The sequence below is a fragment of the Penicillium expansum genome (genome assembly GCF_000769745.1).
Source record: "Penicillium expansum strain MD-8 chromosome Unknown contig268, whole genome shotgun sequence".
Taxonomy (NCBI): Eukaryota; Fungi; Ascomycota; class Eurotiomycetes; order Eurotiales; family Aspergillaceae; genus Penicillium; species Penicillium expansum.
The window spans coordinates 607,929-632,848 of NW_015971324.1; the positions used below are offsets into that span (position 1 = coordinate 607,929).

General features: G+C 47.8%; 11 protein-coding genes across 11 annotated transcripts; 8 read left to right on the top strand and 3 right to left on the bottom strand.

Annotated features, from left to right (window-relative positions):
- Positions 1-131: 131 nt before the first annotated feature.
- Positions 132-1,343, top strand: slt11 (Pre-mRNA-splicing factor ECM2; the record flags this gene model as incomplete). Its single annotated transcript, XM_016745190.1, has 2 exons — positions 132-269; positions 330-1,343. 2 exons carry the CDS (start codon positions 132-134, stop codon positions 1,341-1,343), a joined length of 1,152 nt encoding a protein of 383 aa, XP_016598108.1.
- Positions 1,344-1,677: 334 nt separating this feature from the next.
- Positions 1,678-2,181, bottom strand: PEX2_079210 (LYR motif-containing protein; the record flags this gene model as incomplete). The annotated part of the gene is made up of 3 exons (XM_016745191.1): positions 1,678-1,787; positions 1,865-2,041; positions 2,106-2,181. The coding sequence occupies 3 exons, from the start codon at positions 2,179-2,181 to the stop codon at positions 1,678-1,680; spliced, it is 363 nt and encodes a 120-aa protein (XP_016598109.1).
- A 386-nt stretch (positions 2,182-2,567) lies between these two features.
- Positions 2,568-4,011, top strand: PEX2_079220 (putative ribosome associated DnaJ chaperone Zuotin; the record flags this gene model as incomplete). Its single annotated transcript, XM_016745192.1, has 3 exons — positions 2,568-2,720; positions 2,777-2,917; positions 2,968-4,011. The coding sequence occupies 3 exons, from the start codon at positions 2,568-2,570 to the stop codon at positions 4,009-4,011; spliced, it is 1,338 nt and encodes a 445-aa protein (XP_016598110.1).
- A 1,649-nt stretch (positions 4,012-5,660) lies between these two features.
- On the top strand, positions 5,661-6,741 carry PEX2_079230 (Crotonase, core; the record flags this gene model as incomplete). Its single annotated transcript, XM_016745193.1, has 3 exons — positions 5,661-5,983; positions 6,051-6,515; positions 6,594-6,741. The coding sequence occupies 3 exons, from the start codon at positions 5,661-5,663 to the stop codon at positions 6,739-6,741; spliced, it is 936 nt and encodes a 311-aa protein (XP_016598111.1).
- A 588-nt stretch (positions 6,742-7,329) lies between these two features.
- Positions 7,330-8,341, bottom strand: PEX2_079240 (PQ-loop repeat-containing protein; the record flags this gene model as incomplete). Its single annotated transcript, XM_016745194.1, has 6 exons — positions 7,330-7,436; positions 7,499-7,582; positions 7,636-7,915; positions 7,962-8,165; positions 8,225-8,242; positions 8,297-8,341. 6 exons carry the CDS (start codon positions 8,339-8,341, stop codon positions 7,330-7,332), a joined length of 738 nt encoding a protein of 245 aa, XP_016598112.1.
- A 1,450-nt stretch (positions 8,342-9,791) lies between these two features.
- PEX2_079250 (uncharacterized protein) lies at positions 9,792-10,160 on the top strand (the record flags this gene model as incomplete). Its single annotated transcript, XM_016745195.1, has 1 exon — positions 9,792-10,160. The coding sequence occupies one exon, from the start codon at positions 9,792-9,794 to the stop codon at positions 10,158-10,160; it is 369 nt and encodes a 122-aa protein (XP_016598113.1).
- A 926-nt stretch (positions 10,161-11,086) lies between these two features.
- PEX2_079260 (SNG1 family protein) lies at positions 11,087-12,564 on the top strand (the record flags this gene model as incomplete). The annotated part of the gene is made up of 3 exons (XM_016745196.1): positions 11,087-11,204; positions 11,269-12,351; positions 12,416-12,564. The coding sequence occupies 3 exons, from the start codon at positions 11,087-11,089 to the stop codon at positions 12,562-12,564; spliced, it is 1,350 nt and encodes a 449-aa protein (XP_016598114.1).
- Positions 12,565-13,435: 871 nt separating this feature from the next.
- Positions 13,436-15,272, top strand: phoD (phosphate:H+ symporter; the record flags this gene model as incomplete). The annotated part of the gene is made up of 3 exons (XM_016745197.1): positions 13,436-13,980; positions 14,032-14,528; positions 14,590-15,272. 3 exons carry the CDS (start codon positions 13,436-13,438, stop codon positions 15,270-15,272), a joined length of 1,725 nt encoding a protein of 574 aa, XP_016598115.1.
- A 1,619-nt stretch (positions 15,273-16,891) lies between these two features.
- Positions 16,892-17,959, top strand: PEX2_079280 (Acyl-CoA N-acyltransferase; the record flags this gene model as incomplete). Its single annotated transcript, XM_016745198.1, has 1 exon — positions 16,892-17,959. One exon carries the CDS (start codon positions 16,892-16,894, stop codon positions 17,957-17,959), a length of 1,068 nt encoding a protein of 355 aa, XP_016598116.1.
- Positions 17,960-18,336: 377 nt separating this feature from the next.
- On the bottom strand, positions 18,337-19,639 carry PEX2_079290 (uncharacterized protein; the record flags this gene model as incomplete). The annotated part of the gene is made up of 5 exons (XM_016745199.1): positions 18,337-18,365; positions 18,422-18,584; positions 18,643-18,944; positions 19,000-19,337; positions 19,392-19,639. 5 exons carry the CDS (start codon positions 19,637-19,639, stop codon positions 18,337-18,339), a joined length of 1,080 nt encoding a protein of 359 aa, XP_016598117.1.
- A 2,659-nt stretch (positions 19,640-22,298) lies between these two features.
- On the top strand, positions 22,299-24,554 carry PEX2_079300 (uncharacterized protein; the record flags this gene model as incomplete). Its single annotated transcript, XM_016745200.1, has 10 exons — positions 22,299-22,443; positions 22,503-22,555; positions 22,607-22,879; positions 22,937-23,014; positions 23,063-23,458; positions 23,509-23,539; positions 23,593-23,617; positions 23,719-24,008; positions 24,065-24,150; positions 24,210-24,554. The coding sequence occupies 10 exons, from the start codon at positions 22,299-22,301 to the stop codon at positions 24,552-24,554; spliced, it is 1,722 nt and encodes a 573-aa protein (XP_016598118.1).
- Positions 24,555-24,920: the final 366 nt, after the last annotated feature.

Sequence of the window (24,920 nt, forward strand, 5' to 3'; positions counted from 1 at the left end):
AAAGGTGACCTGAGGGCCAGGATGCACGTGATCCACTAGCCACATTACGCCACACGCCACTTCCATTGATCTTGATAATCCAGCCTTGGAAGCTCCCACCTCTCGGATCGACTAAGCCCATACTATACAACATGCCTCCCCAAATCAAGCATGATTTGAACCGATCCGGCTGGGAGTCGACAGACTTCCCCTCTGTTTGTGAGAACTGCCTTCCCGAAAACCCCTACGTGCAAATGATCAAGGAAGATCATGGCGCAGAATGCAAGATTGTAAGTCTTTTTTTTTTTGCTTCCTCAAAGCTAGTTCATAACCAAATACTAACTAATTAGTGCACGCGCCCTTTCACCATCTTCCGTTGGAAGGCCGATCGGACCTCCCGCCAAAAGCGATCCATCATCTGCCTCACATGCGCGCGCTTGAAGAACTGCTGCCAATGCTGCATGCTAGATTTGTCGTTCGGTCTTCCCCTTGCTGTCCGTGATGCTGCTCTCAAAATGGTCGCCCCAGGACCGGAAAGCTCCATCAATCGCGAGTATTACGCGCAGAACAATGAGAAGGAAATCGAAGAGGGCCGTGGTGCCATCGAAGAGTACGAAAAGACAGACGACAAGGCTCGCGAGCTTTTGCGACGACTTGCCAACAGCGAACCATATTACCGCAAGCCCCGACGGATCGAGGCACCCACCGAGGAAGAGAAAGGAGAGGAAAGTACGGCAACAGATCAACCGCGAATAAACAGCCGCTATGGAAATGGGCCCGGTCCGGTTCGTACTAGTGAAAGCCGTGTCGGAAACCGCCTTCCAGGTCGTGGAGGACGAGGTGGTGGTCGTGGTGGTCGCCCATTCCCCAGTACCACCCAGTTGCCGCCCTCAGCTGCAGATATTCTTCCCCCTGCGGATCCCAACGTCACTTCCTTGTTTATTACAGGCGTGGAAGACGATCTGCCTGAACACGCGCTACGCACATTTTTCAGCGAATTCGGGCAGCTCCGGTCACTTATTTGCTCCCACCGCTCCCACTGTGCTTTCATCAACTACGTCAACCGCTCGGACGCCGAAACCGCGGCAAACCACTGCCAAGGCAAGGCTATCATTCAGGGCTGCCCTCTGCGTGTTCGTTGGGGAAAACCAAAGCCACTGGATAATCTGGATCGCGAAGAGAGAATGCAAAATGCCCGCGAGGGTCGCCAGACTGTGGGATCGGTTGGCAAAGGTAAGCAAGCAGACCGACGAGCCATTACCTCTGCAGGCGAGGGTGCTGGCCAAGAGAAAGCTCAGCCTCATGTTGTTGCACCGCCGCCCGGGTCGGGTGAGGTCCAGTATGCCAGTATGAATGGCGACTGAACAAATTGTGCGCAGAGATACCATTAAATCAAATCGAGGTCGTATGTAACTTAGGGTTTGGAGCGGGCGTTGTCAAGGATTGGGTTATTCTATGCAGATCTATGTACTTCAATCGAAAATACCCCGAAGACGCCAATGGATAAAAGAGTCGGGTATCTTATAATACATGTCCGGTCACTGTCGTAGCTTAGTGTAGTGTTTCATATGCCGTTGGTTTGACATAGGCTCACAGACTGGCTTCGACGTCGTTTTCAGTGTCAATTTTGGACTTTGAATGGACTCGGAGAGTGCGCTCAGATTCAACTGAGCATCATAGTAAGGGAGAACTCCCCCATCATGACGAGCAAGCCTTGTGAATCTTAACATCCTGATCACCGACTTTGATAGAGTCGTTATCACCGCGTTCGATCTGGTCGTGGATATTGAGTTCTGGAGAAACAATATCTTGTTAGTAAACAGTTGTATGAGCGCCATAGGTACCAAGTCATGAAGTTAAATCGCGAGATCAATGAAACACATACCCCACTTAGCAGTTTCATCTCCCTGCTGCCTCGAGCCTTGGACGATGTTGTGACGCAGGATGTTCGCAACCTCGATCGCGTGGTTGATTTGCATTCCAGTGTCGACGGCCGGGCGACGGTTCTTCTCAAAGTTCTGGCGCGCTTCTTGGCGCGCAGCGGTGAGGACCGGGAGATCGTCTATAGCGGATGTCAGTACGAGGGAAACAGATGCCTCGGTGGCGGTTGTGTTTGTCAAACGAACTGTGGAAGACAATCCGGGTGGACCGGAGGAGTTGTCGATAGGCACTCTTAGCGGCAGCGGCAGTTGAGGCGGCCATAGTGAGAAGCGGAATGCACAGAGAAGTATAGACGTGGGTTTATGTAGGAACAGGTAGAGAAGCACAGGTTGCAAATTGTCGTGGCGGATGGTCGGTACAGACAAGGAGACGAGATAAAGTTATGGCTGATACTGTGGATGCGATGAAGGAATTACAATTGTTAGAATAAGAATGCAGATCGACGAGGCCAGAAGATTTGAATGTACAAGTTAACAGAAGAAAGTAAGGCCTGGCGCCATCGCCAATCTCGAACCTCCAAAACATCTGACCTGTGATTGGCTGGAGGGGCGGATATTGGGGGCAGAAAAAAAGGTATGCAAAAAATTCCATCGCGGGACCCAACGCTCTCCACCCACAACTTGGTACCATCACCAATACCATTTACAATGGCTGCTGCTCAAGTTGTTGACATTTCCCTCCCTACCTTGCCTCAAGGCTGGGCTGGCGAGAAGGATTTCAAGATTGTCGGTGCTCTTTCCGGTGCCACCAAGCGCAACGTGGAGCCCGTTGGCCCGCACTTCCTGGCTCACGCTCGCCGAGTAAGTTCTCCAAATTCACTCATTTTTCTGTTTCGTCAAAATTGACCACCCTTTAGTCTCGTCACAACCGTACTTTCTCCGAGGATGAGCGCATTCAGGCCCAGAACAACGTCAAGAAGACTGAGACTGAGGAGGATGATGATATCTCTGAAGATGAGGACCCTATGATGCTTGCCCGTGAGGCCAAGGACTGGAAGGTTAGTAATGCAACATTTATCCTGGTCGATCACTATCTAACTCCTAGCAGGGCCAGGATCACTACGCCGTTTTGGGTTTGAAGAAGTACCGCTGGCGCGCAACCCCCGAGCAGATCAAGCGGGCTCACCGCAAGAAGGTCCTGCGCCACCACCCTGACAAGAAGGCCGCTCAGGGTAACAGCGACGAGAACGACAGCTTCTTCAAGTGTATCCAGAAGGCTACCGATCTGCTTCTCGACCCCACTCGTCGTCGCCAGTTCGATTCCGTCGATGAAAACGCCGATGTTGAGGCCCCCACCAAGAAGGTCACTGGTAGCAAGTTCTACAAGGCCTGGGGCCCCGTTTTTGTTGCCGAGGGTCGCTTCTCCAACAAGCAGCCTGTGCCCACACTCGGAGACGAGAACAGCACCCAGGAGCACGTCGAGACTTTCTACAACTTCTGGTACAATGTTGACAGCTGGAGGACTTTCGAGTATCTCGATGAGGATGTGCCTGATGATGGAGAGAGCCGTGACCAGAAGCGTCATGTCGAGAAGAAGAACGCCAACGCCCGCCGCAAGCGCAAGACTGAGGACACCGTCCGTCTGCGTGAGCTCGTTGACGAGTGTCTCGCTTCCGATGAGCGTATTAAGAAGTTCCGCCAGCAGGCTCGTGCCGGCAAGGACGCTAAGCGCCTCGCCAAGGAGGAAGAGATGCGCCGTCTCAAGGAAGAGAAGGAGAATGCCAAGGCCGCCGAGGAGCAGCGCAAGAAGGACGCTGAGGAGGCTGCCAAGGCTGACCGTGAGAAGAACAAGAAGGCTAAGGAGGCCGCTAAGAACGCTTCCAAGAAGAACAAGCGTATCCTCAAGGGTTCCGTCAAGGATGTCAACTACTTCGCCGCCGGCGAGCCCACTGCCGCTGATATCGACGGTGTCCTCACCGATGTCGACCTCATTATGGGCAAGATCGATGTTGATGAGCTCGCCGCTCTGGCTGAGAAGCTCACCCTCGCCGGCACCGATGGTGCTGCCGTCAAGACTGCTTGGTCTGGCGAGGCTAAGCGCCTTGTTGATGCTGGCAAGCTGAAGGCCGGCGAGGCTAAGGTCTTCGTTTAAATATTCTTGTCTACCAGATAGATGAGGGGTAGCCTATATACCTAGGCTTTCCTGATTATGACTATTCACGCCACATAGAGTAGAAAAATGAATGGTGCTCTTATCTCAACCCGGTGTATTATCTATCATCTATAATTCTTCTCCTGTTTATAAATCGTCCTAGTTACTCGATTCCGCCTTACGTACCCGACAGAACAATTGACTCTGAGACTATGGGCTAATTACAACTTCCAAGGTTACTACATTCAGCCAACTGCATATCTGACCACTCCCAGCCAAGTGATTGGTCATGGCCAGAATAGTACCTCGCTATCTTATGATCTACTTCTACACGTCGGCGCCATGGATGTCTCTAGCGAGGGTAAGTATGTTTAAAGTGATCCCCAATACTTCCATCATCTTAACTAGTGGAGGCACTTAGAGCGACAACAACCGAGACTTCGACGGATTGTACGAGTCGCCAATGACAAATTGCTTAAATACGGACCGTCCCAAGATATAGAACTTGAAGCCAAGAATATGCGCTATATAGCCGAGAAGACAACCATCCCGATTCCACATGTTCAAGAAATCCAAATCCATGATAGTGACGTTAAGTCTATCTTAATGAACTATATTGAAGGCCGCACGCTACAAAATGCCTGGTCCAGCATGATCCCATCACAAAAAATGTCCGTCGCACAGGAACTGCACGGATATATAAAGCAACTACGAGGGCTAAAACATGAACATCGGGGACATTTCAGTTATAAAGATATGTATACCAGATACCCAATCTGCCTCGACGAACACTTATTTTCGAGATTGACCACCTCAAACCCAGAATGCCTGCGAAATTATACGGCCCCTAAACAGCCAGAGGACAGTACGGTCTTCACGCATGGCGATCTGGCATCGAGAAACATACTGGTTGACGATCATGGCCATGTCACTGCAGTATTGGATTGGGAGCTTGCAGGTTGGCATCCTGAATGGTGTGAAACTGTTAGAGCGTATACTTTTTGCAGTGATATTCCGGGATGGACCGCCTATCTATCGGCTGTTTTCCCACCAGATCATGCAACAGAGTATATGGCTGTGGCATTTGCTAGACATATGACGCGGTGAATTGGATGTGATGTGTCTATTTAGGCAGAGTTCATTTTGAAAGCCATCAAATCATTTCCTCTCTCATGAATCCACGTCCGACAATTCATACCCCCACTAGAAATAGGCATATTCCGGAAAAATACGCGAAGAACGGCCGAGCATAAACCCCAAAATGGATCCGACACTCAATCAACCCAGAGATGGCTGGAACCCTATTCTGTGGCAAAAAGGAGCTAGGAGGCTATGCTGGCGTTGTTATGAAAATCGCCGATTATGGCGATACTACTTCGGCTTGTATCTACATCGAGGATGAGTCCAGTGATCAATCCTTAACCCCAACGACACATGTTACTCCTAGCTTTCAATATATTCCGAGATAATGTAATCCCAAACCCACGCAATGGATATGTTAACCGCGGCCCGATTTCGCTAAGCTTCATGATTAGTGATCTAGCCTGCATGTCCAGGCGAAAGCCGAAGCGTGGCCTGACATATAAGCTAGCAATATATCTCAGCAAATGACAAGGTAACTGCAATATAGTTCATCTCCAGCAACCACAATGATGTTCGACCCAGACACTATCGATATTCCCAAGTCTTACGAAACTCTTCCATTGACCGATGTTAAAGTCTCCCACCACCCGGCTGGGGCCGTTGAAGCTACCCCTGTTATTGTGGTGACGCTGGACCGACCAGAAAAGCACAATTCATTCACTCTAGAGATGATGCATGTGTTTGAGAAGATATACCCTATGTTTGATGTTGACGAACGCGTCAAGGTTGTGGTGCTTACCGGGGCTGGCAAAATGTTCTGTGCTGGTGCAGACCTTGAGAGAGGATTTAGTGGAATGGAGAAGGAGAGAAACAAGGACCATCGCGATAGGTAAGACAACAAAGCCCCAGCCCATAGCTCTTGTATCAAATTATCTTACTAATACCGATATCAATAGCGGCGGCCGTCTCGCCCTGGCCATCCACCGCTGCCGGAAGCCTACTATAGCGGCCATGCAGGGCTCTGCTGTTGGGTTGGGTATGACAATGTCTCTGCCGGCTGCCATACGCATTGGCTGCCAGAAATCCAAGTATGGATTTGTCTTCCCGCGACGGGGTCTGACGATGGAATCAAGCTCTTCATTCTTTCTCCCGCGGTTGATTGGTTATTCCAATGCTCTTTACTTAATCACCACTGGTGGCACCTTCCCACCTACGTCGCCGCATTTTGGGACGTTGTTCCAGGAGACATACCCTGATCCAAATCAGGTAGTTGCGCGTGCGTTGGAGCTTGCCATGGAAGTTGCAGAGAATGTTAGCCCCATGGCATCATATCTTTCGCGGGAACTTATGTGGCGGAATCCAGGGAGTGCCGAGACTCACTTAGTTGATTCGGCAGTGTTATACCACATGTTTAGCGGGAGGTACGTTTTCTCCTACTCGTTTCATCAAGCCTCGCCGGGAAGGTTCACAAGATAGAAATGACACTGATCGTGTTATAGGGACTCAAAGGAAGGCATCAAAGCATTCTTCGAAAAACGAAAACCAAATTTCAATGCAACTCTTGAGGGTGACGCACCGCACGAGTTTCCTTGGTGGTCTGATGTTGATACAGGGAGACGTCCGAAGGCAAGCAAGGCAAAACTGTAGGCAAGGGCCACTGGCGTCCACCAGCCTAGAGTGTGCACGCATAGGTACAGGGGGCAACAATAAATAGGATAATGTAGCCAGACAGAGATGTGATGATGAGAATCCTTGGCACAGCCATACGAAAAATGAAGAGATATCCGCATAACAATAACGCCAAGTGAATATTCGTCCAGGTATTCCTTTGGAGGCGGGCTTCTGTGGAATTTCATCAATACAGAGCAAATGGCCAACATCAAATCAAATCAAATTGGAATATGTGACTCGAGAAGGCAAGCAGGTCCGGGATGCGATGGAACTCTTTTCAGGCGCATTCCCTCTGAGATAAAGTTAGAACTGAATCTGGCAGCCGCTCCTAACAGTCTCCATAATTTCCAGTTCCACCCAGCTCTATCCAGCTCCAATTGTGTAACCCAACCTCACCTCATACCTTTAGTCCCACAAAATTATACTAGTTTGCAGTTGTCGAACTGCTTAGGACTATATGAGACGAAAGTGGCCATTATGACAGCATCAATGAAAGAAACACAACCGCTTGTTTTATAGATAAGTAGTCGTAATTTGATGTCAAAGTATTCAAAATATGAATAGCTAATTCCTCATGAGCTCTGCCATGGCCTCCTTTCCATCACTTGGGATCCGGACGCGGTCCTGAACACAGAAGTAGACGATGGCATTGGATGCAGAGACACCGGGTCCTGGAGATTGCCATCTCGCTGCGTAATGCGCTCTTTAATCCAGGGCCGGAGGTTGAACATACCGCCGCAGATAAATATGCCCACCCAAAGTGTAAGCTCAGTTCCATAGATAATAATCCCAAGGACGTCAATAGTCGATCCAAACACTGCTTGCATATTAGCCATTGACCATCTCTGCCTGACAATCAAGTTGACTTACAAATAGAGACGAGCGAAAACAAGTCACCCGCAGCATCAATTCCAACAAATATGAAGCTGATTCCCCGAACGGTCCGGTGGACATAAATATCCCAGTAATGTCTCAGTACACCTGCTGCAAGTAAACATGCACTTAGAACTGCCATCACGATGAGAGGCCATTCCAGTCCATGGCGCTTTGCAGCCCGCAAGGCAAATATGAGTCCAGCTTCAATGCCGCCCAGCAGCAGTAGAAGCGAAGTGACTGCGACACAGCATTTCATGATTGGGTATTTCTGAGGCTGAGTGAATATTACGAGTATCATGTTGGATAAAAAAAGGGGTTACCTTTCCATAGTAAAGACACTGTGCCCAAGTAAGGAGACTGAGTGTTGTCAGAATTTGGGGCTGAATCCTTAGGGCAATGTTGAATTCCTCCACGATGTTATACACCCCGAGGGGAACCCCTGCGACAGCCCATAAGAGCATCATTGACCCTTGTAGCCCTTCAGTATCATGTCTCCTGTAATTAATGATTATCTGAGGAAGGAGCTGTATACGGAAGGGGTTAGCGCGGGCTCAAAGACAGTTCGTACAAAGCAACCGCATACTTGGATAGACCAGCAAACCTAGAATGAATAGTTAGTTTGATCTACCAACCTTAGTGAGAAAATGTCACTCACCGCGCCCAGGGTACCTAGAACATTCTCTGCGATTTGATTGCCCATTTGTAATGGGGCTTTGTTATTGGAGCGAAGGACAGACCTTGGAAGAGACCGGGAATGGAATCTGATAAGAATATATTTGTGACACGTGAAGGTGGGCCAATTTATCCACTTCTCATTGGATTAAAGTTGCATCTCTTGTTCTATCGTAGTTCGAGTAGGATTGCTTATACTTTTGACGAGCAAAATTCAAAATGCTATTCCAAGGTTGTATTCCCTTGATGAACACAGGCGGGGTATCATATCTCATACCCAGATTCTACAAATTCCCAATCACCCCGGGAACTTAAGCGACATGTGTGATCGGGAGAAGTACAGGCAATGACTCGGGTAAAAAAAAGAAATGAATGTTCTATTTAAAGACTTTTTCTATCTGTTTGATTTGATAGAAGGTCGTACGTAAAGTCCATACGTAGATGGGGATGTGAAGAGTGGAGGCGTTGGTGATTAGACCCTGAAAGGTGAAACGAGTCTAAACTGTCAAAGTCTAGTTGAGGGATCGATAGCGATCGGAATCCAAATCCGGTCACTGAGTGGAAAGTCAACCAAATAGTATAATAACTTTTGGAGTAAACAACATTTTTGGTGACAACTATGTTGAAGTCAGGGGCATTTGAAACATTCTACACGGTATTTAAAACATCATGGTAGATATGTGAAAGGCCCAACGAAAAGAAAATATACCTTAGGTGAGATTAAACGATGTAGAACCATGGATATGTCAAAGGGAATCATGGAAGACTCGAAGGTTTCTCTGCCGATCGGATAAGGGGGGTTTTTTTTGTGTATGTTGTACCCTGTTTTGCCCCGGCTGAGACGTCCGCATGGTTGCCACCTGTGCCACCTTATTTTTGGATATTCCAGCCACCATTTTTATACCTGCAGTTTGACCAAGATCGAAAGAATATCAGCAGAGGAAAGTGGTATTTTGTACGGAGCACTCCGTATGATTGTCTGAATCCTCTCGGCCTTAGGGGAAGAGTACGTATGCATCTGCGTAAGACAGGCGTTCCAGCCCCCCCACACTTACCCGAATAGGACTAAATGATAATCAAATCGGGATGATATCATCGGGAATGAAAACCCGTTGTCGGGGGTTTCCACATTGTGTGCATGTACGGAGACGGAGTACAAATTCCTGCAGATTTGTTGAATGGCTGGGTTCGACCCAAGTCTAAATACAGCATATACGTGTGGGATGCCCTGGACGTAATCGATGCTTGGCATCTTGAAACATCCATGGATATCATTTTTCTCCTTTAAAAAAAGGAAATTCCTAATCTCGAAATATTGGTGGGTCCATAATAAATTGTGGACTTTCCCCTGTCAGTCTTTCTATCTTTCTAGACCCTTAAGAACCAGACCACCCCCCTCGACTACTTGCGCTTCTATAACTGTCTACAACATAGCCTTCTCTACCAAATACGGTCTATACATTCGTTCCCAAGACACCATGGTCTCTACTCTTCGCCTCTGCCTCCTGGCCGTGACTCTATTTTTCAACTTCTCCTCCGCATTCCCTCTCATCAGCCGCGAGGTTCAATGGTCTTTCACCCTTTTCCCGTCACCCTCATGTAACGGAACTATCGGTGACCCTCACGTCGGATCTGGCAGCACAGGCTGTCGCGCCGATCTCCACAGCGTTGCCTCTGCCTACACCCTGAACTCTGTCGCTGATGGCTGCCGCATCGAGTTGTTTGATAATACCATGTGCGACCAGAATGAACTCTCCGACATCGCCAGCCAAGCCAATGCCACTCAAACTTGCCACATCGCTGAAGCAAGACGCCGCTACGGCTCCTACCAGGTCACATGCGCTTGAACACCTTCAAACCTCTTTTCGAATGTCACTGTTTGAAACAGCCAAGGGTCTCGGGCGGGCTCCTAGATCCTATGCGCAATATGTTCGAAACTCCGCTGGGAGGTCGATTGGGATCCCTCGGTGGGAAAGGATATGTATATACTTTTTAATGATACCCTTAGATCAAATGAAATGAGTTTACGACCGTCAAAAATTTTTCCAATCTTGCGCTATTTTCCTACTACTTACTAGTCGACGGGGTTCCAATCCATGGCAATCGCTGGTCTGTTTTCTGGTATTTGGTATCGGATTGTGTCGAAGGCCGATGCAACACGGATATAATGAACATAGAGGAATTCGAGTAGTCATAGACAGTGCACTATCTCACCCCTCCTTCACAGCGGCGAACATTCATGCGTGGCCTCGTAGGCTGACTGGGATCAGCTTGATGAAACGGGGACGCGCAATGGTGGGTAGGTAGCCTGATACATCATGTAGGGATCATTTCCCGCGTGACGCGCCAGGGTACTTAAACCATGTATGAAATAATTAATTAGGAAGATTGCTCACACGATACGATGCCCAACGATCTTGACTTGTCCAACTCCATTGTTGACGTGCATGATGTTATGACACTGCGCTTACGAATGTACATGTTCCTGCAACACTCTTCTCGTATGACATGTATATTTAAAGTGCGGCTGTGACACTATCTTAGTAAACAAAGCTCTACAGGCTTGTATGTGTGGCTCTCATTTGCCAGAAGTCATCGGATCTTCTCAGTATCACTCGGAGTTAAGGCAGGGTCCTTCCAAAATTGGACAAACCCCGAGGAATCCTACATCGCCGCAAGCGGATATGCATATTTTCATGTGTAATTGTCAAGCTTTTAATATAGCCCAATCGCAGGTTTTCATAGTCACATATTCTCTACAAGCTGTTCGATTATGACGGTAAATGTTGAGGTATTAGACGGTGACACTAGCCCACCCGCGGCTGTATCATTCTTTGATCCATCTCTCAAGGAGGTTCGACGGCGGGTATTCTACCAATGGGCTCGCACTTGTGAGCAAATATCCAAAATTTCGGGCACTCGCGGAATGCAAGGGAAACTAACAGAAATTATTAGTGTTAATTTTGTGCGTTTTCGCGTTCGGTGTGCTATCTCTCTTCTGGGGAGTCCAATACAACACCGAGGCCAAGCTCCCAGCGTTGAAGGTATGGATTGTCGATTTCGACGGCAAAGTTGATCCATATCGCTCTAACGAAACCATCGTTGGTCCAACGGTTACGGATGCCAGCAACAGAATAGTGCAGTCCGACGGCCTTCACCTCGGCTACACTATCAAGTCCCCCGCCGACTTCAACTATGACCCTTCGGCCGTGCGCCAGGCCATTTACCATGAACATGCCTATGCGGCTGTGATAATCAAGGCCAACGCAACAACTCTGCTTCGAGATGCAGTCACCAATGGCAATACATCCTACGATCCGACCGGTGCCATTGAGATAGTACTCATCTCTGCGCGTGATGAAACAACCTACTACAACTATATCCTACCCAACCTGGCCATCCTACAGGGCATGGTGCTAGCAGAGTTCGGTCCACAATGGGTTCGGTCTCTCACCTCATCTGCCAGAAACCTGTCATCTGTGCCCCCGCAGGTGATCAACCCAGGCATTGGGTTCACAACCGTCGACCTACGTCCTTTTGCCCCGGCTGTCGCTGCACCTGCCATGACCATCGGATTGATCTATCTAATCATCATTGCGTTCTTCAACTTCCCATTCATGATGCCTATTCATGCCCAGTTCATGAAACCAGATGGCCATCCACCGCTGAAGGTGCCACATTGGCTCATTTGGCGCATTCTCTCGAGCATCATGGCTTACTTCGTCCTTTCGTTATGCTACTCACTCGTATCTTTGGCTTTCAAGATACCATTCAGCAATGACTCTGCGTCGGAGGTTTTATCCGCAAACAACGCCAATGCCTATGGTCGTGGCTCATTTGTCGTGTTTTGGATGTTGAACTGGGTTGGCATGGCTGCGTTGGGATTCCCCTGTGAGAACATGGCAATGGTCCTTGGCTTCCCATGGAGTGCTTTATTCCTTATCTTTTGGGTTATCACCAATGTTGCCACAGGGCTCTATGCTACTGATCTGGCTCCGAAGTTCTATAGATGGGGGTATGCATGGCCGTTACATCGAAGTGAGTTCCACCCCCTCATCGTGGTCACGGTGCTCTGTTGCTGACGACCAACTTTCCTTTCTAGTTGTCGATGCTCTACGAACCATAATGTTTGATATCCATTCCCGCATTGGATTGAACTTTGCTATTCTCTTCATTTGGATTGCAATATCCTTGGCGTTTTATCCTTTCGCGGCCTTCATCATGCGGTGGAAGATGCAGCGGGGGATGTAATGCAGGGATAAAATAGAAAGCGAACAGGCAGGGGGTAGAAAGTGAATAGGCAGGAATATTTTAGGGCAGTCTTTTTAACACCCAGTGGACTGCCTTAGATTTTACCTACAGTATAGTTTATAATATCATATTTTTCTATTATCTAATTCCCGCCCAACCATGTGCATTATCGTATATTCATCTATATAATTTGATAACTGGCTTAGACTTACTAAGGGGGCTATTTAAACACTATATAGAACTAAAAATTCCACCCAGGTGCTGTGTAAAGGCCCTACTTGTACGACAGTCTCAATGTTGAAAGCAAGAGTATATTCTTCTTAGATTGATTAAAACTTAATGCTGCCCCTAAATAGTACTTAAATAAATGAATGAAATGGCCAAAATGCATTCAGTCACGTCAGGTGAAAGGGCCCGTGGAGGTGCACGTACTTGTGCAAGTTCAGCCCTAAAATGCTTCTTCCTCTAGAGGTACCTCTTCCACCCGCGAAATCCTCCGCTAACAGCATGTCACTCAAGAGTATCCTTACTCTTTTAAGTGCATGTTTGTCACATTGCTTCAATTTACTTATTGAGACGCACGTGCCCTTCGACAGGTACTTACTCGCCCTATCAATTTGGCGCACAACCCAGGTACCTTGCTCCTATAGGCAGAGCTGGTGAATAGATCAATGTACCTGTCACCTAACACAAGATGCATCGCCCTTTGATCCACTACCTATTTATTCTAATTTCTTGCGTCTTTCTTTCTTTCTTCTTCCTCTTTCTCTCCTAATTGAGCATCTCGCATTGGCAGACTGCATTTCGCATGTGCTGTGATCTTTTCTCTATTTGCTTCCCATCGTTCACCTTCTACTATCAACCTAGTAAGATGGCTACTCTCAACCCTCACCTGCACGCGGGCTTGGCCACAAGAGAGCGCGCTGCAATGGATGCAGACTTTCAATTCCGGCACAATCCCCACGAGCGTCGTCGTCGCGCCCTTGCTGAGCTTGACGAAGCCCCCTTTACATGGGCACATCTCCACACCGTTATCATCGCCGGCCTAGGCCTCTTCACCAGCGCTTACGAAACTTTCGCCATCAACCTAACGGTCACCATGCTGGGTATGGCTTATTGGCAGGGCGAAGACTCTAGCTCTGGTAAGATTCCTTTCAGTGTGGAAACTGCCATCAAGGTCGCTACTCTTGCTGGCGCTGCGATCGGTCAGACCCTCTTCGGTTGGCTCGCAGACCGTATTGGCCGCAGACGCATGTACGGCTATGGGCTGATGGTTATTATTTTTACTACTCTGGCTCAAGTTGTGTCCTCCTCCTCTCGTATCCCTACTATGACTGGTCTTTTTATCTTCTGGCGAGTCATCATGGGCGTTGGAATTGGCGGTAACTATCCTCTTTCTTCTGTGATTACTTCTGAGTAAGTTCTCTTGTTTCCATTTTTACCGAGAGACAATGGCTGACTTGACAGATTTGCTACTACTAAGTGGCGTGGTGCCATGATGGGTGCCGTCTTTGCCATGCAGGGCCTCGGCCAATTTTCAGCCGCCATAGTCGCCTTGGCTGTCACGGTTGGTTTCAAACAGCCCTTGGAAAGTGCCAAGGATATTTCTCACTGCACTGGGGCTTGCCAGCTCGCTGTCGACAAGATGTGGCGTTTGACCATCGGAGTAGGGGCCATTCCCGCCTGTTTTGCACTTTTTTACCGTCTGGCAATTCCCGAGACGCCACGATTTAGCTTTGACGTCACCCGCAACATCGTTAAGGCCGATAAGGATGTTCGCAAATACCTAAGGAAACGAAGGGAGAGCGGCACAAGGGAGCCCCTGTACACCCCTCCCGTGCAGATTGGTATCCCCGACTTTGGTCCTAAGGCTAGTTGGTCCGATTTCTACAGTCACTACTCCCAGTGGAAGAATGGTAAGGTTCTTCTTGGTACAACAGTTTCTTGGTTTGTCCTTGACATTGGTAAGTCCAGAGAAGTCCACGGAAGTCCTCAATCCTGCCCAGTGAGCTAACATTGAATCAGCATTTTACGGTCTTTATCTGAATAACTCGATTATCCTGGGCGCTATTAACTGGACTAGTGCCAACAATGTTTACGAAGTCCTGTATCGCAATGCCGTCGGAAACCTTATCTTGATCTGTGCTGGTGCCATTCCTGGATGCTTGGTTACTATCGCCACTATTGACAATTTCGGACGCAAGCGTATTCAACTCCTGGGATTCCTCATGCTCTCTGTCCTTTTCGTCGTGATTGGCCTTGCTAACCTGGGCCAAAATGACAGTGGCCTACTTGCTCTTTACCTTTTGACACAATTTTGCTTCAACTTCGGTCCCAATGCAACCACTTTCATCGTGCCCGGTGAGTGCTTCCCCACACGTTACCGTGCCACCGCTCATGGAATCAGTGCAGCCGCCGGTAAGATTGGTGCCATTATCGCGCAGTGCGTCTTTGTTCCCCTTGTTTACCGGGGCGCAAAGATGCCCGGTGACGCGCCCTGGCTCAACCATGTTATGCAAATCTTCTCCGGGTTTATGTTTTGCGGTTTCGCAACGTCCTTCTTCATCCCCGAGACGAAGCGTCAGAGTCTGGAGGTAGTTTGTGGAGAGATGGATCCACCTCCTCGAACGCAGTATGCATACGTCAGAGATGGAATCCTCCTTCAAGAAGTTGGGCCTGTGGGTGTTTCCGCCGCCCCAAAGCCTTAGGGGTTTTGCATGGCGTTTTGCTAGGTTCCAGGGCTTTTAGCTCTCTTTGATAGCCTTTAGCTCTCTCTCAAATAACTATTCAATTAGTCTCACATTTAACCATACATTTCGACGTAGTCCTCCTAGTCGGCCTCATTTGCCAGGCCCTGAGCTCTCGTTAGTTCTCTTCATTACTATCCGGTGTTTCCATTTATACCTCTTTATGTTCTAGCAGCTCACCGTCCCATAAACACCATTCGCCACCAAGCTGTCGTATCTCATCGCCTCATGTCTCTGTCTCAATCTGTCAATCCAAGGCTTTGTCTAGCCCATTCCATAGGGACCAACTAGATTCCGCCATATCGATGCCTCATCTTCGGCCTTGTCTAGACCAACCCAGCTTCGTATAGTCACTCTATAGGCCAGACTTATACGCGATTTTCTATCTACGAGAATCTCTTCTAATGAGTCTTCCGGTGGCAGCTTCGCCTAGCCTAAGCTCTCCGAGCCCATGCTACTCCATATCAGCGAGACTAAGTTTACCTCACAATCTAACACTCCTAAATGCGCTGTCGACACCGATGATTTCAGGTCTTTGAGCCTCTGAACGACGGATACACTAAGCCAGATACCAAAAATCTGCCCCCCTCTCGAATGGACTCGCAAGTTATACATCAATACCGTGCCTAACGTCTGAATCTTCTTCTAAAGTTTCCACAAGCGCTTCACTGTTCACACTTTTCACACCGGCGTCGAAAGGTCCCGTAATTAGGTCTCTCTTAGTATGGCGACCCCTACCAATCCACAAGATCTCTTTACGCGGCGTACCGGCTACGCCGAATTCACCAAGCCGTGAAGGCACTTCAACCTTTCGACTTCCGCTTAATACTTTTTCTTCCCTATGTTAACCAATTATTATTATATTCAAGTATGCTTTTCGGCGTGGCCCTCTTATTATGCCTCTCTGTTACGTTAGGAAGACCCATCGATTCAAAGAACTATATCGAGAAGGGGCTCTAATTCACGGCGTCTTCTGATCCCAGGAAAGAGAGTTCAATACTCTTTCTCCGATATGTGCCTGTGTCCCTGGAATGGTTTTCTGCGGCTTTTATCTTGAATCATCTTGTTTTGAGGGGCAGAATATCTAACACCAGAATACGTGGGCTTTTTACACAGAAAGACTAACATAATTGTTATGCTGATCCCCTTCCCACATGGTTGGTTGTAAGGCTGTCCTTTCCTTGTATGGTAGTACATACGAAGGGCTCTTTTAGGTGTGTGGCCAAGGTTATACACGACTGGAACATTGTGAGGCAGTCCTCGAAGTAAATCTCATTAAATTATATGTCCATGGGATGAGTCTATACAGGTACAGACTCGAACCAAATAGCCTTGGCAGTATTCTAAATTATCCGAGAGAAACGTACGGAGAAAATACTCCATTCACAGCAATTGAGCCTTCTAGTACTTATAGAACGCAGTAGCTTCTAACGGCCTTGATCACGATGCACCTCGATCAATGTTGTTTGCTTCCCTGTGAAACGGTGTCACTGTAAACGCGTCCATCCCGCCTTAGCAGTCCTTGCAAATCTTCCCAGCTTTACTCATTGCTTACCCCTACCAATCAGAGACTATTCACCATGGCGCGTATGGTCACATCCCCTTGTCCAGGGGACCACGTTCCGACCACAAAGCCAAAGGACGCCGTCAACCAGAAAAAGGCCCGCCACGCGAGCCCAAGTACCAGCCAGGATATGCTCAACCCCATCGCGTCTCCAGGGCAATCGACCGATGTAGCGACCGAAGACTTCGAAATCGCCTCGGCATTGAAGCTCATCGCCGTCTCTGTGACTCAGCAGCGTTGCCTCGCCACCAAATCCCTCATCATACACCCAATTACCCTAGCTCTGGTAGCCGTGAGTTTCGCTTACAGCATCGGTGCCGTTTACCATGACCCATCTGGTTGGCCTTACATCGTGATTATCTGCGTCACCGCGGTATCGGCAACCTTGGGCATTGTCGCACGCTTGGTCGGGAGATATAAAGATGAGGCTGAGAAAGTCGGAACACTGAACTGGTTGTACGGGCACGATCCTGATGTCGGTGCTACCACTACTCAGGAGGACCCTGCCTTTAACTCGGATAGTGGAGTTACGTTTGTACTTGTTCATCGATTCGGGGGCCGCATTGTTGGTACCCTTGTTATGAGCATCGCGTACCGCGGCATCCAACCCCATCCAAAAGCCAACCCAAGGACTCTTCCAACGGGCGAAAACTACGATGCTTTCATACGTGCCTGGACAGTTCAGCAAGGCTTTCGTGGCTACGGAGTTGGCGCTGCGCTCCTCAACGAAGCTGTCATGATCTTCTATGAGCATAAGTGGAAAGGACTCCGGTTCGCGGATTCCCACGCTAACTCTCTTCGCGTCTTTCCCTGCATCTTACATTATGACATGGATCAAAGTTCCACCATGTGGAGCTCGTATCTGCGCAAGCGGACTGAGGCTCATCGTCAATCTCGTGCTGTTTTGGAAGCTCGAATCATCGATGCATCCCTGCATGCGAGGGATAACCAGTGCCCGATGGCGGATACAAATATGCGGTTGATTTGTACTCAGGTGAAGCTAGAGGAGTTGATCCGAAGTTACTTCAATGTGCGCCTTGAAAAAGCAGTAGAAGCTCAGACCCGATGGGAGAAAATCTCGTAATTGGTCACGATTTGAGATTGACTTGCTGTTTCCGAATATTTTGTCAGTGGAGCTCAGCGTATCGATATTGGGATTCATCTTCTGCTATTACTATCTATCTACATTGGTGGTTTTTGTTTCGGATATTCTCATAGATATTCTCACGAATCCGAGCTTTATGGCAATTCATTATTCCTACACAGCCAAATGAAGGGGGATATTAATATTTCTAGGCTCTGCTATCTAGCCATGGATCTTGAAGCAGTTGTCTAGCCGTCTTTCTGTCTTCCGGTCGCCATTGAAGCATTCCCCTCATGAACTTTAGGAACATTTCTTTGTTTCTTCCACTCAGACGCTCCTCAGAGTTTTCCAATGACATTCCCATGGGAACCTTGACTTTATTCTTCCAGTGTCCTATCAAACATATCTTTTCGTCAGAACAGTAGAATTTGGAATGAGTTTTAGCCATAAAGCATGACATACCGTCTGTAGTAAAGAATTCGTGGCTTCGCTCTCCACGCTTGAGCAAATCCAGAGGAGGGCCTAGTATTCCGATTACTTCAGCGAGGTGCATGTGGGTTGAATAACCCTTGCCATTAGGGTTAATTCCAATGAACATGTGTTTACCTTCAAACAAATCCCATACCTAATGTTTTCATGGCCTTAGTGATGTTAAAATAGACATGGTATAAGGGGTAACAAACCATAGTCCCAACATTCCAAATATCAATGGGGTAGCTCCATCCAGTCCTTAACATGACTTCTGGTGATCTGTAGACGGCGGGCTGAGCATCATGGTTCCTCTTTTCATCACCCCGTACAGCTGAACCGAAATCGCTAAGAATTGCCCTACCAAACTTTTGAGGTAACTTAAATCGTCGAGAGGCATAGATTGGCATATTGTTAACCGATTTCCGCGCCGATGGATGCGCTATCTCGGCGTCAGTAAGCTTGTCAAGTATTGACACCTCTTCTAGTTCTTGGAGAATATTGTCGCTCTTGATGTCTAGAAAGCTTCGTTAGCAACTTGCTTAATAACGATTACAGATATATATACTCACCAGTATGGACGAGCTGGCATGTATTGTGGATATAATCAAGTGCCAGGAAGATCTGCCTAAGTCCGCTCTTAAGAAGATCCTCGCTAAGCCGATGTGCAGGATCACGATACATTAAATCTCGAAAGCTCCCCCACATAGGTTTTTGGACAAGACAGTGATGCTCACTTCCCTGATGCCCGCTCCGTTTATGCGGAATCGTGAATGCATCTAATGCAGTCCTCACATGCGCATAGCCTGGATGTGATCTGTCCCCTTGACTCAGAACTTTGTAGGTCTGAACCTCCCCTTGGCCAGTTCCACCCGCTGTATACACCTTCAATGTGACATATTGATGACCACTGGTCCAGTTAGCATATTTTCGCTTCTGGGAGACTGAATGAGACTTGACTTACTCTAGATCACGAGCGAGCCACACTGTGGAGCTGGTCCCGAAGCCCAGCTTTCCGAGGACCTGGTATTTGAATACTAAGACGTCACCGATGTTGATAGGATAGTAGCGCCCTTTCTTGAAATCCTCGAAGCGCTCTTCTTCGAATATTTGTGACGACCTGATTGCTTCGAACCCACTTGTTGGAAACCGAAGCACGGGCGAGCGACCTCTTTTTATAGTTGTCCTAGCCCACTTGAGGAGCGAAGTCATAGTCGTCGATAGTCTGAAGAAACAGAGAAAAATAAAGGGTGACGCGGGCCGTTGCTCCGAGGCTCCCAATCGACACAGTTATTTCGAGTTTAGATTATGAGAAAATACATAGCACACCAGAAGTTATACCGGAAAGTAAATCTCCGGTTGCATTCGGGAAGGACTATGAGGCATCGACGGACAGGAAGGAACCAGTCAGGTGACTATTCCTTCGCCTGAAGTTTGACAGGAATATAACATTGGCTGTCTGGATTACCTTCTTTCCCAGTTCTTTCTAGTCTGATATTAACTTGCTTCCCTTTTTTACAGTCTTTGTTTGATCTCCTCTTAAGCAACATAAATCACGACCTATATACACTATGGTTATGATAAAATGATACAGGAGATGGGCTTGCCAAATGCCAGGGGTAAAAGAATCGGGACACTCCTCAATTCCATGACCGCAAGCTGACGAAAGATATATATCTAGGTTATGGCAAACCGAGAATTTTCGGGATATTCAACCTACGGAATCTGCATTTCCCACAGATATAGGCTAATTCAAATAAACATTATAAGTCTAGAAAAATGCTTAAGAAAAATTTTCACAAGCCACTCAACTCACCACATCACATAGAGACATGTTGAGTCAAAGTTGAAGTTCAGCCGGAGAAAACCGGAGAGCGAAACGTAAAATATCTCCGCTCGCAAATGCCCAATATCATTTGATTTGGAAGAAAATTCACACAAAATCAAAGAATAACAAGCATTGTGACAATGCAAAACATTGGTCTGCGCACACCTGGCGTGTTGAGCGTCGTATTTGGCGTTCAAGGTGCCTTTCTCTTGGCCAACGCTGTCTACACCTTGGCATATCCTTCCGCCGCATCGAACCTGCCAGACTCTCCTCTGGCTGGAGTTCCCAGTCATACAGTTCAATGCCTCGGGTGAGCTATCAATTTTTTACATACCTTGATGTTAAATGCTCATCGCAGATACCGCAGTGTGACGTCTCTTTCTACGGGAACGATTTACGCCATTGCGAGCTACCAGCGCAATATTCCGATTATGGTTGCTTCGCTGCCTGGTCGCTTTTTCGCCGGGTATATATTTTATCGGAATGGCGGTGCTTGGACTCGAGTTGCGATCTTTGAAGCCTGTATGGGGCTGGTGAATGCTGCAGCACTAGTTTGGGATTTGTATATATAAAACAGGGGGTTATGTAATAGCGGGTTATTTCCAAGGTTGTGAAGAGTCCTGCTCTCAGGGAAGGATCTGAAGCATTTTTACGACACTGAGAATTAAATGATACCACATGTATTCCACTTCAATGGCCTAGATGAACCTTCATCGGGAAATCAAAGGGAATCGGGATTTCTAGATTGGACGGGCCGAGGCCAGACGCGTATTTAATATCGGCGTTAGCCACAAGGCCAAAGTGGAGACTGTGGAAAAGCCATACACCCAAGCATCTAGACAAGCTTGAATATATGTTGTACAGCTAGCCTTTGGAAGTTTATTGTGCCAAGGCTATGTCTCTCATAGTTGACCGATCTATCTCCGGCAAGAAGCCGAAACATTTCCTAACATGGCTGGAACAAAGCCATAATATGACATAACCTTCCCTTTTATCCACGTACCAATATGCAAAGATGTATATACCATTGCCGGCTAATCGTGGGGTAGCGACGTTCGGTATTTACTTTGTAGTGGATGACCGGTAGCACGACCACCCGCTCGAACCCGATTTGTACAGGGATCAAATGGGACGATGATGTGCGGTCGGTGGTTATGAAGACAGGGGTTAAACCGGCTAAATCGAAGCAATTCAACCGGTCCAGGAAGGGGTTCGGATGTGGGGAAGTTGACTTCAGCTCAAATCATACAGCCTTTGCCTTGGAAATTTGGGGGAAATTTCGCCTTGGGGTATCATGACATGAAGAAGTACATTGTATATACAACTCCCAGATAAAAGAATAAGAGTTGGATGTTGAAACTTTTGATGAATCTCCAGATTTTGAAATGCGCGGGGTCCCCGGAATGTCTCCATCCGGTGGAGCTTGCCCGAGACTCTGAATCCTTTCGTCAGCGGCAGATGCCAACTCAGAAACTCCCTGGACTAGAGTCCTAACCGTAAAAATTTAGTCAGAAATCGATATTATACGCTACTATACCATGGAATTATGCTTCGGCCATTTCGTCCACTTCGTCTAGCCGTTACAGGGTCTTTGGCTAAGAGCACCGGTTAAATCCTACCTCGAAATCACGCACGGCCCAATATTATTGCAGCCACTGACAGTCTTGCAGAACCACGCTAGTCGAGCCTTTCCCGTCTCGCAGCCAATTCAACCTACCCACACGGCTTGAGGAGAATGGGAGACCACGCGCCACGAAGCTTGGTCATAATGGGCTGATTGGGCCGGTTACCTCGTGCTTTCAGGTTTCAAAATTGATCACATCCGGTCCATGTCCCCCATGGGGCTAAGTTCCCGGGGAAAATTGGTATTTTTGCGCTCATTATCCGTACCCTGTGAATAAATACTCGCAGGTCCCCTGTCGAGAGGTAGGGAACGTGCAGGCATTTCTCCCGATAATTGCCATTCTCTTCTTATTTTCATTTCCACCATAGCATAAGTCATCTTGCACCATCCATCCTTGTCGGTCTTTGTCATAATACAAAATGGTGGCTCCTCTTGCGGGAGAGACGGCCATCTCGGCCAAACGCGCTGAGCTTTCAGGCAAAAATGGGTTCAAGGGCCTGCTCAGTAACAAGAAGACAACATGTATCGGACTTTTCGCGTCACTGGGAGGTCTGGTCTATGGATGTAAGTCGATCAAGTCATATCAATAGCCTCGTGAATGCAATCTCATAGCAGTTATCCAGACAACCAGGGAATGTTCGCTCAAGTTTTGACAATGCCGGCGTTCCAGGCAGCGGTATGTCTCTCGATCGTCAACCCACGACGTTGCACTGCTAACGACATATAGACGCAAGATTATGCGAACGAAACGGGTATTAAGCAGGGAATGCTCACATCTATCCTCGAACTTGGTGCTTGGGTGGGGACATTGGCAAACGGATATCTCGCAGATGCGCTCGGTCGTCGTCTAACTGTTTTGGTTGCTGTGGTGGTGTTCTGCGTTGGTGTCATTGTTCAAGCCTGTACGGAAAACAAAGACTTTGTCTTCGGAGGTCGATTCGTGACTGGTCTAGGTGTTGGTAGTCTGAGTATGGTTGTGCCACTGTACAATGCAGAGTTGGTGAGTGAATGCAACGAGAATGAGTTCGAAAAGGGAAAGGGCTAATAAAAAAGGAAGGCACCACCGGAGATTCGTGGCTCACTCGTCGCTGTGCAACAACTCGCCATTACCTTTGGAATCATGGTCAGCTTCTGGGTACGTCACGTTCATTCTCACGAAATCTCTCAGTCCTGACAGATACAGATCGGCTATGGGACAAATTATATTGGTGGAACTGGGGCAACACAATCGGATGCTGCATGGCTGGTTCCAGTCTGTATTCAAATCCTGCCCGCTGTGGTTTTAGCTCTGGGCATGATGCTGTTCATGCCCCAGTCTCCCCGTCATCTGATGAACACCGGCCGTGAAGAAGAATGTCTACAGACTCTAGCTCGCTTGCGTAACGCACCTCCGGATGATATGCTTGTTCGCATTGAGTTCCTTGAAATCAAGAGTTTGTACCTCTTTGAACGAGAGACGGCAGCCGAGAAGTACCCTGACTGGCAGGATGACTCGTTCTCTAGCCGCTTCAAGATCGGACTACATGATTACATGTCCCTGATCACTGACAAGTCTCTCTTTAAACGCACCGCAACAGCCGTACGTTTTATTCCCGTGGTACTTCATGGATATTGCTAATGATATCACAGTGCATGGTTATGGTGTTCCAACAATGGAATGGTAGGATATGTGAACTCCCGAAAATTGAATCCATCACTAACATTATTATTTAGGCATCAACGCAATTAACTATTATGCGTAAGTTCCCGCAAATACAGTCTTGTGGCAGAAGACATGGAAGATCCATGATTTGATCACATGTGTTTCTTGATGGGTTCACCTGCTGACACCTTCCACAGACCATTCATCTTCAAGGAGATGCACCTAGGCGGCAACACAATCTCACTACTCGCCACCGGTGTTGTTGGAATTTTCGAGTTCGTCTTCACCATTCCCGCCGTCCTGTGGGTTGACAAGATTGGACGAAAGAAGATCTTGATTGCTGGCGCAATTGGAATGGCATCTTGCCATTTCATTGTTGCGGGCATCATTGGCGCATACCAGGGTAGTTTTGAAGAGCACACAGCTGCTGGCTGGGTTGCTATTGTCTTTGTTTGGATTTTCATCATCAATTTCGCCTACTCATGGGGTATGTACAAATTTTTTACCGGAGAGTAAACTCTGCTGATCATTGTTCCACTGCAGGACCTATTGCGTGGATTGTTACTTCGGAGGTATTCCCGCTCAGCATGCGTGCCAAGGGCGTCAGTATTGGTGGCAGCAGTAACTGGGTAAGTAGTGAGATAGACCACCAAGTTTGTTGGAAATCCTCTGACTGGGTACTTTGCAGTTGAACAACTTCGCAGTGGGCACTGCTACATCTCCTTTCCTCCAAAAAAGCAACTTTGGTGCATTCATCTTCTTCGGATGCATCACGACGATTGCTGTTTTCTATGTCATCTTCTTTGTACCCGAAACCAAAGGTCGCACTCTTGAGGAGATGGACGAACTGTTCGGATCGGTCGGGTTGGCAGCTGCCGATAAGGGACGCAAGCAGCGAATTGAACGCGAAATCGGCCTTCTTGCCCTTGTCGGCGTGGAGTCTGCTGATGAGAAGCACACTGAGGCTGGTATGGATGAAAGCAAGGTCGAGGTGTCGAAGCACGAGGATGTCATCCCTGACCCGAAGAACTAAATGCGGCCAAGTTCAAGTTGTTTTGAACATAGAGGAGCTGTTGATCGACAGGCTGCACAATTCTATCATCACAGGATCAGCAAAAGGTCGAAATATTTGATACCTGCATCTCATATCTCTCGTTCCTTGTCCTCCGTACGGGGTACTATAATATAATCCTTGACTTTTGTTCCCTCCTTACCTGTATGCAAATTTAGACATGCATAATACTTATCACATGTGACTGATCGCATATACACTTGTAAAACCAGAAAAAACACCAAGTAAAAGAGGTCAAATCAAAGTTTTCAGCCCATTACTATGTATAAAAAATTGGAGGGCCAAGGCTGAAGCCCAAACACAAGTCACATTCAAGGGAAGGCACTT